This window comes from Rhinopithecus roxellana, chromosome 5 (genome assembly GCF_007565055.1).
Source record: "Rhinopithecus roxellana isolate Shanxi Qingling chromosome 5, ASM756505v1, whole genome shotgun sequence".
In the NCBI taxonomy this organism is placed as follows: Eukaryota; Metazoa; Chordata; class Mammalia; order Primates; family Cercopithecidae; genus Rhinopithecus; species Rhinopithecus roxellana.
The window spans coordinates 154,619,545-154,636,836 of record NC_044553.1 but is presented as its reverse complement, the minus strand read 5'-3'; the positions used below and the strand labels follow the sequence as shown (position 1 = coordinate 154,636,836).

The window sequence follows — 17,292 nt, the reverse complement described above, 5'->3', positions numbered from 1 at the left end:
GAAGGGGGATAACAGAGTCAGGCGGACATGTCTTCTGGCCTTTGGAGCCCTTGCCTTGTGGGGAAGGAGCATGTAAGAGGAGGACAGGGAGGGCCTTTAAAACAGAGGGTGCAGGGCAGGCTCCCCTTTTCCCTGGGCTAGGGGACCGGGCATGAACTGCTGTTCTAAGCACGGGCAGGCAGCCGCTGTGTGAATCTTTCCATTTTCTCCAGAAAAACCAGAAATCCAAATTTTCTGTTGCTGTTATTGTTGGCAACCAGTTTAAGTGAGTTTCACCACAAGGTGCAGGCTGAAGACGTTTCTGAGAATGTTCCGCTCGTTGGCCCCATTTCTGGGTTTACGGGGTATGAGGACTTTGTCAAAATTTGTTGAACAGTATACATAGTTTTCTTTCTGTACATTGTACTTCAATGCAAAGCTTTATTCAAACAAAGCAGAGCCATCAGAGGTCTGAGGACTGGGTTCGGCCTGTTCACCTGTCTGGGTCCTGGCTTAGAAGATTTGCTTGGCATTTATTTTGGGGGTGGGGCAGGGTGATCCCAGGGAGTTATCAGTTAATTTCCTCTCTGGGACCTCGTGGTTTAGGGGCTATTTCTCATAAGGGAACATGATTTCCTGAAAAGTACTAGGGGGAATCTTAGAGCTTCTTCTGTTTTTCTTTGCAGCCACCAGCGGGCGACAACCCACTGACCCCAGAGGCTGCCAGGGTCTGTTCCCATCCCTAACACCACACTGCCCCCTGCTGGTCCTGGCTCACTGCATTTTTCCATACCACTGATTTTCTAGGACCAGTAACTCGTAATTGCCCCTGGGAGAAAATTTTGGTAATAAATTAAATGTTTTGGAATTTCTTGGGCGAGGCAGGATTTTGAATGTGCTTCCAGGGAGTCAAAAATTGAGGGTCAACACAGGTGCAGACAAACACAATACTCCTTGTGGGAGGAGAGTGCAGGTAGGGAGGAGGGGAGCACAGGCAGGGAGGAGGAAGGTAGGGAGGAGGGGAGCATAGGGAGGGAAGGGGGAGGTAGGGAGGAGGGTAGTGTAGGTAAGCGAGAAGGGAGGGCATCTCGGCTGTACCACATGCTCCTCTGAAAGCCGCTCCAGCTCACACGACCTCCTGATTCTGCAGGCCTATGTGTGTAAGGGAGCCCAGGAACTCATGGCTCTGAGCGGCCCACCAAGGATTTCGCCTCTGAGCCAGCTTCTAGCAGCACTTGGAGCCAGCCAGTGGGAGTCACACGGGGTCATCACACAGCCACGTGCCTGTGACTGACCGGTCATCCATCAGATGGTGTTTTCATGTTCACATTTGCCCAGTAGTGCTCTTGCCCCCTCCCCCAAACAAAAGGAACCCTAAGCACACTGCAAGGTGGGGGAAGCCTTGAGTGGATATAAGAAAACCTTCGTCAGTGGCTTCATAACAAGTATCTTTTTCACAGGGTGGAAGCAGTCACTGTTGGGTTCAGACCCTGTAGCAACTGGGGCTCTGTGCTTCTCCTCTTCAGGGCTCTCTGGATGGACACGAAGGCTTCCATCCTAGGATCCACACAGTTGGCTTACAGAGCAAGGAAAAGGATGGACAAGGCTTGGGTGAGAGGGCAGATGAAACTCAGGGCTGCGGCTTCTGTGGTCAGTGTTTACAATGACCCTGGGCTGCAGAGAGCTCTCTAAGGCTCTGGTGTTAGTGTCCAGCTTCTGAAGAGTGATTGCTGATTGCTAATTTCAATCCCAGCCATCTAATTAATCAATGGAGGATGGAGTGCCTTGGGTTGTGGGGTCTAGAAGAACTGAATTTGAAGCCTACCCTGTCACTCTGGCTCTGTGATATTGGACAGGTCGCTTAACCTCTCTGAGTTTTAGCTTCCCTATCTGTAAAATGTAGATGAGCATGTCTAGCTCTCATGCGAGTTAGGGTCATTTCTTTTGGTGTGCTCCCCAGAAACAGACCTGAGACCAGGGTTCAATGCAAGTGATTTATTAAGGAAGTGCTTCTGGGAAATGGGAATGTTTGCAGGAAGCAAAGTCACGGTAGCAGTTTCAGGCAGTGTCCTGCTGGGGGCAGCCTCAGTTTGGTCCTGCAGGGAGTTCTGGGGTATAAGTTGTTAGAGCCCATTGGAGGCAAAGGGGCTGGGACACCTGTCATCAGTGCCACCATGTGGGAGGAGGAAGGGAGCAAACTGCCTGGCCTTCCCGGCTGCTCCCTCTGTGTGGGGAAAGCTGCTGCTCCCATAGCCAGAGGGCAGCCTGCAGGGGTTTCAGTTACAGACAGAGGCACACTGCTGCTGGGAGCTGTGCACACCAAAACGCACCAGCCCTCTGAGGATATCTGGGCAGTGCACTGCAGGGCTCCTGTGTGGTCAAATTTAAAAATGTATGTGAAATGCCTTAGGTTGGAGAAGCAACAGAGATTTATTTCTTGCGGCTCTAGAGGCTGGAAGTGCAAGAGCAAAGTGCCAACAAGGTTGAGTTCTGGTGCACCTCTTCCAGGTTGCAGAGGGCCATCTTATTACATCCTCACTCAGCAGAAAGGCGGCGGGCGAGAGGGCTCTCTGGGGTCCCTTTGATGAGGGAACTTCCCATTCATGTGGCTCTACCCTCATAATCTAATCACCTTCAGAAGATCCCCTCCCCGCCCCAGCTACATCCTAATACCATCACATTAGGGGTTAGGATTTCAACACAGGAATTTTTTCGGGGGGTGGCAGAAATATTCAGTCCACTGCACGAAAGATTTCTGCAAACTACGAAGTGGGATGCATAATGTGGGTTATGGTAGGCTTCCCGGAGCAGTAGTAATGACAAAGGGCTGTACTGGGGCTGCCCCCCACCCCACTCTAATGGCATGAAACAAAAATGAGAAGCGAGTTTGTTTGACACATTCTAATTCTTTGGAAGCAGGGTCAGGCTAATCCTGGGGTCAGGTCCTAGGTGCTGAGCCTCATTGGCGGTCAGTATCTGGGGCCATCAGAAACCAGCAGATAAGGCCAAAACCAGGGACAACGTGTCGAGCCAGAAAAGATGAGCCTGTGGCTAGACTCACAGTTCAAACTTTCAGGGACAAATGGAACTAGGTGAGAGCAGGAATAGAGTGAGGCAGCAGCCAGGCAGGAGAGCCCAGGATGGCCAAGAATGAATAGGACGGTGCCCTGGAGCTCCTCAACCTAGGGTTGGCCATCCCCATGTGGGGTGAAGGTCTGAGTGCACTAAAGTAGTATTGCCAACACCCTTTCTATGACAAGCGGCAGAGACTCAACTCAAACTGGTTCAGGTAGACAGGGAATTGATCAGCTCACATAAGGAGAATCAGATGTGGCTTGATCCACGGGAGTCCAGTTAGACCCATCAGGAGGCCAATCTCTTTCTTCCTATCTCTGGGCTCTGCTTCCTGCAACTTCACTCTCAGCAGCTTCTCTCACAGTGGTGAGATGGTGGCTGCCATGACAGGCTCACATCTTCCTGGCTTTCCTTCCAGCAGAGAGACAGAGTTGCCCATGCAGACCTCACTTCCCAGTGCTCCCTTACAAATCCGGGCATCTATGCTGCTTACATCTGCCTGGTTGTGTAATCACTCCTGGCCCAGCCACTGGGATCAGGGGGTTGCAAGGTTGCCACTGTTCAGGCCAGAGCCATGCACCCACCTTGTACATATCATTGTAGCCATGGGGCATTCAGGCTACCCAGCCCAGGAGGGATCAAGTACACAGACAGTGGGTTGTGGCTCCCCAAGAGGAAATAGCATGCTTTACCGAAAGGAGTGACAACAGATGCTGAGAGTCCAAGACCAGCATGCACCTAACCCAGCAGCCATGTCTGATTTCTTGAGATAGGTGCTAAGGTGCTAGGCCCCAGCAGCACCTGCAGGAGCCACACAGGGAGGTGCCTTTCCTACTCACAAGGGTCCAGCGAGGTACAGGGCACCACCTGGGCATTCCCTGTAGGCAGCAGTCTCCAGCCACTGTCACCCGCATGCAGACTTTGGCTGGTTAACCAGGTATCTTCTGAGACTTAATCTCAGGGGAGAACTGGGTCCTGCAGCCCCAACCATGAACATGACATAGGAACTTTGAACCTGGACCATGAGCACCATGGGGGCAGGAGCCAGGGTGTATTCTTGCCTGTCCAGCTCAGAGTAGAGACTCAGTTAAGGAATGGATGAATGAATGAGTGAATGAAGGAATCAATGAATGAATGAATGATGCTATTTCCAAAAGCACTTCTGGGACAAGACAACAACTCTGTAAGAACTGAGTACAAAACTCTCTCTATCCAGAAGCTCGGGGTGGCCAGGCAGGATGTCAGGTCACCTCTCTGAACTGTCACCCTACCCTGAGCCACTGGCACCACCTCTCCCCTGGGGATAGGAATGCCTTGATCATCCTCTCCAAAACCGCATGCCCCTCCTGCTCCAGCCCCACACTTACTTTCTGTTTCCCCCAACACCTGTCTCTATTCCGTAGTGCATTCTTTCACTGTTTCTTTCTTTTGGTTTTTCAGAAAGTAAGGCTTGATCTTTATTTCTTAACTGGCTTCTTGTCTACCTTCCCTTTGCCATCAGAAGGAGGGGGCTTTGTTTTGTTCACTTTACGCCCTGAGTGTCTAGAACAGTGCCTGGCCCATGGCAGGTGCTCAGTCATTGCTTATTGAATGAACAAGTCAATGAACTTCAGTTTTGTTTTCTAAAAACTAGAGGCTTGTCTCCCTGGCGTTCTAGCCTGAAGTGCTAATCTGGTTAGGTGGCCCAGCCTCTGCCCATTTCAGCTTCTCACTGTCATGCAGTTATAACCCATTGTCTTCATCTGATCATTTGCCTCCCCCCCCCCCCCACCCAACCCACAAGACAGAGAGTAGGTGCCCTGCCTGGTTGTGCTTGGGGCATGGGAGGGGTCGACACAGGTCACCTGTTCAGAGGATGGAAAGCTGGAATAGAAAGTTCTCACAAACCCTAAGGGCAGCACGGCTCAAATGCTGGTTGCCATGGTAGTTAATATTATTTGTGTTGCTTGCGGAAGAAGCCTCAGCAGTTGGCTCTTATCAATATGAATTGTTGGACCATCTCTGCTGCCCGGTATGGCCAGCACCCTGCGGGAGCCTGAGCCGCTGGAAGTCAAATGGAAAATCCCCAGCGAGGGCAAGCTTTGGAGACCATGGGTATCAGGCAACTAAATAAACAGGCAGCCTCGCCAGAATCACTAAGGGGCCCATCTCGGCCCTAGAAACCTGTCCCTCCCCTTTCTCTCCCCCTCCTCCACCCCTAAAGGCTCAGGAAGCTCTGGGGAGTGTATGCAGGGCTTGGCCATTCCAGCAGGCACTGAAGGGAGGCTGCGGTGTTCATCCCCGCCCCCCTCATTAGTTCATTTATGGAAAGCCTAACACTGCCATCCCTGGGCTGGGCATTGGGGACGACACAGGGGTGAGCCAGAGGAGGCATTAGCTCTCCAAGGGTACACAGCTAATGGGGGGCCAGCTCATCCCCAGGAGAGAGGAACACCTAACTACCCACAGAGTAACTGGCTCCTGGGCAGAAGTGAAGAGCTGTGGTTGTTTGAACTTTTATTTCTTTACAGGCCCCACATTACAGATGGACATTCTGTTCCAGGAAATCTTCCCATACCCTTACAATACCAGGGTTGACTAGGAACAGGCACATTGCATGAGGATGTATGTGTTTACAATCCTGAGTGGTAAAACCAAAAATTCAATTAAATGTTAGCAAGGAGGGTGGGGCAGGAACCAAGGGACATGCTCGACTGGCTGTAACTTCTTGAGACATAAATTCAGCAGCATTGGACCGGGGATGCCTCCTTTTCTTGAAAAACCTTGCTGCTAGCCATTTTTGCTATTTCAGAATGATGCTTATCAGTCTTGAGAACGCAGTCCTTTGGGCCATGTGAAAGCCTCTGCCATCTTTGCAAGGCACACAACTGGGAGGGAGACCCTAGCCTCTCAGCAATGGGTGCAAGGCAGAGGTGCCATCCAGTGAGCTAGGGAAGATGCCAGAGGGGCAGTTTCGAGGGGAAAAATCAAGAGCCCTTTCCCAGTTCTCTTGCTGCCTCCCTGCTCCAGAAACTGCAGCCCTCTCTACTTGAGAACCAGCCCTGCTTCCCTAGGGCCAATGGTGGCCTATGGCCCACCATGGCGCCCACCCTGACATTCAAGGCCCCTTCCAGCTGGCTGTATCCCTTCATCCTCAGCAGCCTCAGCTCCACTGCTGCCTTGACCTTCATCCAGCCTGGCCTTCTAGCCCGACCCCCATGCACCCTCTGCTGTGCACCTGCTTCTGCAGATTCCATGCCAAGTTAAGTCTTGCTTCCTCCAGGCAACCCTCAGTGATCTCTTTAGTTGCTACCTACAAAGTCCATGCAGCTCTTGACATTATGGAACACCTTCTTGCTCTAACCCCTCCCTTGACTCACTTATCTGTTGGGCTGTTGGCAGGCTGGGAATGGCCAGGCTGTGATCTCTCCTCATCCAGCAGGCTAGCCTTGCTTGCATTCTCAGGGTTCCAAAGACAGAACCAAAAAGAGGCTTCTTAAGGCCTAAGCCCAGGACTGACTCAGAATCAGGTTTCAGTCCTGGTTCACCAGTTACATGGCCTTGAGCAAGAAACCTCTGCATGCCTCAGACTACTCATTTGTAAAGTGAGGATTAAGTGAGTTAACATGTGTGGAAAGAGCTCAGAGCTGCACCAGACATCTCATAAGTGCTATACGAATGTTTGTTATTATCAGTGAACTAATAAAGAAAATGATATGGTCCATGTTCCTCATAGTGTTAAAATGTACTGGGCTGGTCATTCAGGTATCATTCACTCATTCACAGAATATCGGGTGTTTGCTAGGAGCCAGGCACTATGCTGGGTGGTGGGGATAACGTGTTGAATAAGATGAACTTTGCTCTTAGAAGGCTCAGATAGTTGGGAAAACTGAATGTAGCTTCTGCGATTCGATTTGCTACAGGTGTGATGATGGAGTGGGATCAGGAGGGGATAGGGAGCAGGGGACCTGTCCTGCCCCAGTGGGGTAGGAAAAGCATCAGAACGGAGGTGACGCTGGGACTGAACCTTTTAAAGCTGAGTAGATTGTCTGCTTTATATAAAGCACAGATGAGAACCAGACACACAGGAGTTCATGTTTTCTTCTTTTCTCTCTTCAATTATCATAATAGAAAATGACAACAGCAACAATGCTAACAAAGTGAGAAGATTTCACAGATACATTTTTACATCTTCTAAGGTTAGATATTTTTAATCAAAAGAGCACATCGAAATCCTACATTAAGAAAGTCTTCAGTGTAGAAAAGTGAGTGATCGCATGGTGAAACCCGGTGCTTGGGTAGCAAAGGTCCAAGAATAGTTAAAATACCTTTTATGAAGTCAATTGCTTACATTTACAAGTTGATCATGAAAACATCAGTAAGACACAGAAACATTTCCGATGCTCTCGGCACGAAGAACTGGTATCCGGAGAGCAGCAAGTTACAATAATAAGGTTTCTGCAAAAGATTGAATAGTATAAAGAATATTAGTATGCCTTCAACTGGCAGAAATAGGACTGGGCACGTGGAAAAAGGTCAGAAATAAGAGAAGATGCAGATTTGCTCAAAGGTTGCTACCCAGCACTCCCACGCCCATCCCATTCCTAAGCTCTTCCCTAAGCATGCTCCTCAGATGCGCTGGTGAGGGGCCAGGTCCCTGGAGATTCCAGAGACACAAAGTTAGGGGTGGGGAAAAATTCAGCCCCACACTCCCATCCCTTTGTAGGGTTTTCTGCCTTTACTCTGGGGGTCCCCACAAATGCCCAAGATGGTGGAAACAGTCACATGGATTTCTAAGAGACCCATATGACATGCTGGGAGTTCCAGATCACTGTCCTCAGCTGGCATTATTTGAACTCAGGGCAGTGACCATGATCACTGCTGCTGCTCAGAAGAGCTTTGATTTATTCAATGACTCACAAATGGGGAAAAGTGGAAAGCATGCATCGTTTTGGAATCAGAGATAGGATGGTCCAGGGCAGGGTTCCCTGACCTCGGCACTGTTGGCATTTTGGGGCTGGATAATTCTTATTTGTGGGGGGCTGCCCTGTGCATTGTAGGATGTTCAGTGGCATCTCTGGCCTCCACCCATGAGATGCCAGTAGCAGTCCCCACCAAGCTGTGAGAATCAAAAAGGTCTCCAGACATTGCTGATGGCCCCAGCCCTTCCTTGAGAACGACTGGCTTCATGAAAGTCACCACTAAGTCTCCTAGTGAAAACTCGATAGTTAGGTGTCCTGGGCTCAAGACCCCTGTCTCCTGAGAAGCTCCACCTGGCAACACTCCCAAGCCTCTCAGAGACTCAGTTTCCTCAGGTTAAAAGGTTGGAAGCTCCCTTCTGCCAGTGTATAGAGCCCTTGTCAGGACCATCTGCATTGTCGGGACAATGCTTCAAACGGCAAATGTGGTAATGGTGTGGTTCTTTAAGAAACTGGCAGAAAGACAGCCAGTGAGACAGATACAGGGGACACAGGGGTGTTGCTCAGCCACATGGACGGGGCTCGGTGTGGAGTGGGCTCTGGTTCTCCCAATAACCAAGGCCTGCAAATTCCCTGCAAATATGCTGTCAGGATTTATTTCCAAGGCAGAATGGGGCTCACACCTCCTCTTGGGGAGGCAGGAAACCAGCTTGAAAAAGGACCCAGGAGCAGATGACGACTTTGCCAAATGTCTGGATGGAGCCATCTGGGTGGGGCGAGGCTGCCGCCATGGTCAGAAGACCAGCATCCGGAACCCCCCGGGGACCGCACCACCTGTGCAGCCTCTCCAAGGACCAACGTCCACGTCATTCTCTGCTTTTATTTTCTATCTTGATAATAAACGCATGGCTTCTATAGTGACTCAGAACACACCATACACTTTTATTTCAAAATTGATGGAGTCAATTTTGTGTACTTTTTGGCTCTTCCATTCTGCTTCTGGCAGTAACTGTTTCTCGCTCCAGGGAGTCTTTTATCGTCTTCAGTCATGATGGTTTGCATTGTTTTGTCCTTTGTCACTTTCCCTCCTCCTCAAAAAGAAACCCAGTAAATGCTGAAGGTCTGATCTCAGAAGGACGCACTGGGAATGCGTGGGTGCTGTGATAATTCTGGTTATCCAGATTTTTCAGAGAGGTCCCTTTTCCTGCTTGGAAGTTGTGGACTCTGTCCCTCTGGGTTCTCAGCACTCAGTTGAACCACTTTCTCCTCCATCCCTCTCAGTGAGTGACCATGGTCAGGGGCCTGTGGAGTGGGCCAGGGCGGGAGGGGCTGGGGCAGGTGAACATAGAACATTCAAGCTCTGACTGTTCCCTTTAGCTCCCTGAGCAGAGCTCCCTGGGCCTCCCTGTCACAGCAGCTCAGCCCAACCCTGGGACTTGCTCAGGGACACTCACTGGGCATCTGCCAGGATGAAGCAAAGGGGGCCGGTGGCAGCTGCAGTGAGCACAACCCACCTCAGGGCTGGGGCCGGCAATCCTGGGCAAGCCCTTTGCTTCCCACTGAATGCACAACGTGCTGGACCACGGACCCCTGGGCCAGGCGCCCAGACTCTTGTCAGCTCGCCACTAATTCTCCATGTGGCCTCAGCTGCTCTTCCCCCAAAATTAAAGGTCTCGATTAGATGCTCTCTAAAGCCTCTTACCACTGCAAGGTTCTGAAACTGATAAATCCATGTGCACTGCTGCCTGCCCCTTTCCTGGACTTACACTTGAACGGGCAATCTGGCTACAAGCTCTTCAGGACCAAACCTCAACCCCAGTCTCCGAGGCCCCATATCCAGAGATGGTCCATCCCAGGGGGATCACCCTGGTGGGCACGGATGCAGGTGCCTCTAGAGCTGACAGAACTGGGTCTGAATCACAGCTCCTTAGCTGTGAGCAATTGGCTCTGGCCTCAGTTTTCTCCACAGAAAAATGCGACAGTAATTAATGTGCATCTCTCTGCATCCTCATTCCTGCCCCCAGGGGTAATTTGAGAAGTAAATGAGATACAAATAGAGCAACAAAAAGATATGCAAAACTGGCACCAGCAAGAATAATAACTGGCAATAATATTACTGCTGATAACGAAGGCAGATCATGCTTCTGAAGAAGGAAAGTGCCATTTGTCTTGCAGGGATCAGGCAGCAGCGCTGACAACAGACAGACACCACTGAGCCTCTTCAGTCTCCAGGGACCCACTCCAGGATATGCCAGAGTGGTCTGGCTGGCCTCCAAGCCTTCCAGCTGAACTGGGCTGGAAAAGCGTCTGCTGCCTTTCCAGCAAAGTGCTGCTGCCCCTCCCCCCAGCCTTTCTCCCTCAGATCCTGGGGGATCTGAAAGGAGAGAGAATCATTTCTCTCTTGGGGGTAGAGTGGAGCAGGGAGTCTTATTTGCTTCTTGACCTTGATTTCATGGGAAAGGGGAAGGACAGCATTGTCTTGGAGTAGGAAGAGCTGCGCCATCATCCTGCTTGCCTCGTTCCCTGGAGGCACAAGTCCTCTTAAGACAGCCTGGCTACAGCGGCGTCTGGCCTCTTCTCAAAGACTTCCAGTGGTGGCCGCTCACAACCTCACAAAGCAGCAAGTTGCTCTTTTTTTTTTTTTTGAGACAGAGTCTCGTTCTGTTGCCCAGGCTGGAGTGCAGGGGCACGATCTCAGCTCACTGCAGCCTCTGCCTCCTGGTTCAAACAATTCTCCTGTCTCAGCTTCCTGAGTAACTGGGATAACGGGCACACGCCACCATGTCTGGTTAATTTTTGTATTATTTTTTTTTTTTTGAGATGGGGTTTCACCTGTTGGCCAGGCTGATCTTGAACTCCTGTCCCTGCCCGCCTTGGCCTCCCAAAGTGTTGGGATTACGGGCGTGAGCCACTGTGCCCAGCCTAGGATGCTCTTTTGAATCACTTAATTGCTTGTAGAGGAGCAATGGAGGGGCACACAGATGGGCAAGCACAGAGAACATTCCAGAAAATGCAGGACACTTTCTCTGAGGCACAGCTATTTAACAGGCAACCCCATCCAGGGAGAAGCCAGTACAGAGACCCCAGCTAGAGTCTGAACACGGGTGATCCCTCTCCCCTGTCCTGGGGAGCCTGGGGTCACCTTGCAGAACAAGATGGTCCCAGGACTCTGACTCTGCACTTCTGGCTGCTGTGAGCCTCTTTCTATGTGTGGGTGCTTCTGTTGGGCTCCTGGGTGTTGGCCAGGGAGGGTCCCCTTTCTGACTGCATCCCAAGAAAACCAGTCTCTGGGAACTTCACCGGAGACTTCCAAGGAGACTTGAGCTCAGTCTTAAAGAAATGGGCACACCTTCGGGACCGGTACCCCTGAAATCTGGACAGAGACAGAGCACTGGGCAGGAGGTTGAGCATATTCCACTCTGAGGGCGCTCAGGGACGTATGGAAGCCAGAGCTGGCCCAGGCCACACCATGACGGGCATCTTGAGAAACAGCCTCTGCAGATTCAGGGCCTGGTGTAAATGTGCCCTGGTGGTGCCACCTAGTCACAGAAGGCAGTACTGTGTGGCAGAAAGAGCCTGGCTTTAGAGCCCAACTTCCCAGGTTCAAATCCTAGCTTGTCACTTTCGTGCTGTGTGACCTCAGGAAGGCGACTTCACTCCTCTGAGCCTCTGGTTCCTCATCTGTGCACTGGGGCGATGATGCTGTGTGGTGATTGTAAAGAGTTAGTGTGCATGCAAGTCTAGTGGCACCTGGACACATAAGCAGTGAGGACCGGCATCTTTCTCCCTTTTCCGAACTGCTAAGATGGACCCCCGCTGAGGCAGGAGGGAGAGTGCAGCTTGCTCTGGCGGGAAATCCATCCTTTGCTCCTTAATCAGACACTAACAGGCACATCTATCTTCATTGTTGTTTGAGAGATGGTAGTAAAAAAAGTTGATAAAGAAACCATAGGAGACCAAGATGGAGCAACTCCGAGGAAGTCACTGTAATCTGCAATGCAGAGTGGTCGAGGTCTCCAATGCCCTGGATCATCTACCGCTCTGATATTGAAAAGCGAGAGAGGCTTGAAAACTGAATTTAACTGACATTTATGTTAAGGGCTGGAGGCTGAGGGGCCTCCATAGGGAAAACTCCTGCAGTCAGAAGCACCCAGTTCCTGGGATGCTGGAGTCCTCTTCAGGGCTAGAAGCCATCCTTTTCTCCTGCTCTTTCCGTTGCCACAGCAAACACAGAACCCTCTCTCTCGACTGCCATCTCCATGGGCCATTTGGAAGCCAGGGAGCTGCCTCCTGCATCTTTACAGGGGTCAGGCCCTCCTAGGGATGAGGGGCCAGAAGGGAAGATTTGAGCATGTAGGGCAGAGTGACTCCATGAGGACATCACGCAACCCCGCCTTGGCTCTGGGCTTCTCGCCTTGCGTTTTCTCATGGAGACGTCCATCTGTTAAAGATCTTGCTTATGGAGCAGACCTGGGGTTTGATGGAGAGAGACTCGCTGGAGACACAGCCACCCACGCACTCTGCGGCTAACTCCCCAGCCCAGCCTCCGCCCTGTCAGTGATTCCAGGAATTCCAGGCAGGTGGTCCGTGTCCCTTCTCCCTCAATGCCAAGGTCAGGTTCTTTGCACTCGTGACGTCCCCTTAAGCTGATGCACTGGCAGATGATATATGGCGGCAGTGACAGATGTGATCAGTAAGAACTGGCAGCCATGAGCAGGCACTGTCTGGAGCCAAGCTAGGAATCTTATTACCATGGCGGCTTCCAGGGAAGAGTGCTGCTTCTGGACAACTAAGATGTCCCTTTGCCTGTCGTCAAGAACACTCATTTCTCCTGACACCACAGTGAAAAGTCCAGCTTTCTTGTAATTGTCCCTAAACATACACGTGAGCTTCCTAACCAGCTTTTTAAGTTTCTCTACCACAGAGGGTGTTATTGACACAATTTTTCTCTTTTTTTGCAGTGTACAAAGTGAGGAGAAAGCCTCTCTGGGCCTAGAGGTGAGTGAGCACCCTTCTGGGACCTTTCCCACTCTATCTGCACAGGGAGGCTGCCTTGGGAAGGTGCGGGGGTGGGGGTGGGTCCTGTGCAATAAGATTTCCTAATGAAGAAAGAAAAGTGTGCCCTTCTTTCTGGTTTTTACTTGGAAGCTTCCTTGTTTGCCAGGACCGCAGATGCTGATTTTTGAGAATTTAAGGAAGTGGCTTGGGCAGAAGCACTTTCACAGCTGAAGGAGAATGCACAGTATCCACACTGAGTGTAAAGGACAGGTGACTGAGCAGCCTGCCCATCTTGCATCCACCTTCAAGATGCCTGGACATTCTCCCCAGGACAGCTTCTCAGCAACCTCCTCAGGGAAGTGCTTAGTTGGGGCAGAGAGAGCAGTGAGCTGAGCAGTGAGAGAGAGCAGTGAGCTGAAACAGAAAGGACACATCTTTCTGTCCCGACTCCTCCACGAACGTGCCTGGTGACCACAGGCAAATCACCCACCTCTCTGACCCATGCATTGAATAATTCAGTGGACATGAATCTTGTTCATCTTTAAAATTCCACGATTCCTCAGAGAATAAAGAGCATCCTCACGTGGGTGGCCTGAAGAGTCCACTGCCTGGCAGATCCAGCTCTTAAAGACATCCTCTCCCCTCCTCTTCTTAAAAAGAAGAGAAAGTCTGACCAGGAGATAAAAACCACCAACAACACTCCCAGAAACCCCACCCTATTACCAGTAACCCCCCATCCCTGGGTCTCCGGATGCACTTGGGTCTTGGAAGGGACCGGGTGTCTCGTGACAAAGGTGCCATTTCAAAGTCAAATTAGGAACATACAATGGCCCTACTAGATGGCCAAGGGACTGAATGTTAAACCAGAATTGGGTTGGGAACACTGAAGTCCTGAGGGCTGCTCCTGCCCCAGCACCCCGCACCCTAGGTTCGATAAGTTTGCATAAAAACAAGACACACGAGTGATTATTTACCACCAGCAAGCGACCATCAAACCGTGCCTATGTTTTAAACCTAACTAGCTGTCCCATCTAGTCTCCTGTTCCTGGAATGTAGTTTCAAGGATCCCCAATCTGCCCTCTGAAGGCCTTGCCCCATCATGCCTCTAGGGGTGGGAGGCCCATACTTCCATGTCTTCTGACTCAGCGTGACCACAACGTGGGATATTTGAAATCAGGGCTGCTGGGGGGAAATTCCAGAAGGATGGCTGCTGCCTCTGGTCAAAACTCCTGGTTCTAGAACATGGGAGCAGCCAAAGGCCAACAGCAAGTCAGAGCTATGTGCCAAGCCTCACCCCATGGTGGTAGAGGGTGCGCCGTCCTCAGAAGGTGAAGGCGTACACCACACCCACCACCACGATGTTCCCCAGCGTGGCTATGATGGCAATCCATAGCAAGACGGCGTCGTTGGAGGACCGAGGAGGATCTTCCGGCTGGCCCTGGCCATTGGCAGCTGCGTGGACATTGGCAGAGGAGTTAAACAGGGAGTACTCGGTGCTGAAGTCCTCATTGGGCGAGTCCATGAAAGCTCCTCCCATCATTGGCAGCTGCAAAGAAGGAGAGAGAGAGACAATTATCCAGGGCCATGGGAGCTTGGGTAGATGTGCCCTCCAAAAGGGAAGTGGCCTGGCCAAACAGCCCCACATGAAGCTACGACTTCTACTGCACCTGCAAAACGGGGCTTTGCTTTCATGGTTTTATACTTGATGGTGCATACGGTAATCTATAAAAAATTAGTGTTCACAGCAGCCTGTTGAGGCAGATGTTCTCATGCCCACGCTACTATGAAAGCATCAAGGAACTCACCCAACAGCTAGCTGGTGACTCACTAGGACTCACAGCAACCCCTCCAGCCATTCCCCTCCCCCAATGCCAGGCTCCTCCATGACAATATGGGTTGTAAAATACCTTCATTCCTTTTCTAATTTTAAAAATAATATATGCTTAGCATAGAACACTAAGAAAATACAAAACAGGATAAAAAAATGAGAATCATGATCCCACCACATAATCACTGCTAACATTTTGATGGCTTTTATTTCCAATCTTTTTTTCCTCTGTGTGTGTGTGTGTATGTGTGTGAGAGAGAGAGAGAGAGAGAGAGAGAGAGAGAGAGAGAGAGAGAGAGAGAGACAGACAGAGCGAAAACACATTTAAATGTGTTTTTTCATCCATCTTTCAAAATGGCCATCAAAATTCCATTTTAACAGTTGTGTATTATTCTATCACGAACATAAGCCAAAATGTAACCACTGCCCTAGGGTTGGAGATTTAGCAATTTCCACTTTTCCTATGAAAAATAATGCACCGATCAACATCCTTGTACATCCTTTAGCATGTACATGCATCCTTGTACACACATTGTTATTTATTAGGGCAGACTCCCAGACACACAATTTCTGAGTCGATGAGTATGAACACTGTATACCTTCCGGTGGATAGGAACAAATACCCCGAAAGAGTGACCCTAATTCCCACTGCTTGCACCACACACCACTGCACATGGGATGCCAGAATGTTTGCATTCATGGATCAGAACTTCCCATTTCTGTTTTCAAAGGTTCTCTGCTGCTCAGACTTCAGGTGGGAGGTGGGGTGCTCCAAGGGAGGGGGTGATCCTGGACACAGCAGTGAAGAGGAGGCCCCTCCCTGCCCCAGCCCAGGAGGCCCACATCCGGGCTTCCCAGGCCCTCTCCAGAGGCAGAATGTGCATGTGCATTCCCAGGCTGGCACTGACACCTGTTGGCCCATAATCAATGTTTCTTTTGAAGGGAACCTGAGTGAATGAACATGACACAGTGATGCCTGCATTGGATGCACAGTTACTAAGCACTGCATGACAGTGATGCCTGCGTTGGATGCACAGTTACTAAGCACTGCATGAGACAGTATTGGGCGTGGAGCTCCTGCTATGGTCAGGGGCTGTGCTAGAGATACTAAAATACTCTCAATCATTCAACTATCCTGGCAGAGGCTACTACTGCAACCCCATTTTACAGATGGATAAGCAGAGGTCAAGGCCATAGCACTAATCTGTGGTGGTGTCAGGTTTGAGCGCCAGGAGTGTCCGACTATGAGCCCAGGCACTCCCTGCTCTGCATGCAGCCCCATGGGCTTCAGGGTCAGGCTCCTGGAACATGAGAGGCACACGGGTGCCTGGGCAGTTGCTGCTCAGAAGCTCTCTGGCCTGCCTTGAGTCTCAGTGGCCTCTTCTTAAAGGATGACCATTACCAGGTCACCAGGTGGCCCTTGAGCATCTGCTTCTGATGGGCTCCTGCCAGGAGACACTCGGCACCTATATTCCTAACATGATGCTGTCCTTGAGGGGATGGAGCAAGGCAGTTGTTGACCTTGACAGTGCAGTGACTAGAAGGGACGGGACTGCTATGGGGCTCAGGGCAGGCCAGGCGCAATTTCTGAGTGGGGGCTGCAGGTTACCATGCTGTGTTCACCCCTCGAGGGGTACATTTTTATATAAGTACTTCTTATATGTATAACATATTCTATTAATATATTTAAATTATATAATGACCAATGCAAACAAGAATATTACAACAGCTTTTTTAAGCTAAAAATACAATTATAAGTGGAAACAAAAGAATTGCAGGTCAGATGGGGTGCGGGTGAATCAGACACATGCCAGCCTAATGGGCGGCTTCCCCTTCCCCAGGTGACATCGTCAGTGCCTTTGCCCAGCCTGTCCACAACAGAAGGCTTCCCAGGCTAAGGTAAAGTCACCAACATTTGCTGGTGGCCTCTTGGAAAGCAGGCTGAGTGTGGGAAGCTGTGCTTTCTTCCTCTTGGGTGTGACGAGGGCTGCGGGGGCTTGTTCTGCCCCCACATCCCCCCATGACCCCTGCCAGATTCCCCGGAATTAACCAGAGTTCCCGTCCCTTCCCACTCATTGCTTCTTGTCTCTCCTCCCTCACCAGGCCCATGCTGCTGGGTGCTCAGACAGATGGCTCCCTGGACTCCACGCATGGGATCTGATCCACTCTCCCACCCCATGGAGCTCTCCGGGCATATGTCCCGTCTCTCTCCTCTCTTTAGAGTAAATGTGAATGAGATGAGTATTTTCATCCAAATCACTGGGGAAAGAGGGAGGGAATCTGGACAGATCCTTTTGTAGGACTCCCGCCAACCGGGTCACCAGGTGGCCCTTGAGCACCTGCTTCCGATGGGCTCCTGCCAGGAGGCACTCGGCACCTGTATTCCAAACACTCCTGCCAAATGGGTCAGGGTGATGCCCTCCAGCCTCTGCACCCCTCATTTCTCTGCCTCCCTGCAGGTATTTATTTAATACCTTTGCATGTCAGTTTCCTGTTGCTGCTGTGACTAATTAC

At 50.8% G+C, this 17,292-nt stretch overlaps 1 protein-coding gene across 2 annotated transcripts in view; it reads right to left on the bottom strand.

The window, feature by feature from the left end:
• Window positions 1-7,124: 7,124 nt before the first annotated feature.
• The window catches only part of C5H14orf132 (chromosome 5 C14orf132 homolog), a 45,648-nt gene continuing 35,480 nt past the window's right edge, over window positions 7,125-17,292 (bottom strand). For both annotated transcript variants that reach the window (XM_010353692.2, XM_010353691.2), the window contains 2 exons: window positions 14,245-14,496; window positions 7,125-7,491 (listed from right to left, as the gene is read on the bottom strand). In XM_010353692.2, coding sequence (XP_010351994.1) covers window positions 14,272-14,496 — 225 coding nt within the window. In that variant the 3' untranslated portion in view covers window positions 7,125-7,491; window positions 14,245-14,271. The remainder of the gene's footprint in view (window positions 7,492-14,244; window positions 14,497-17,292) is intronic.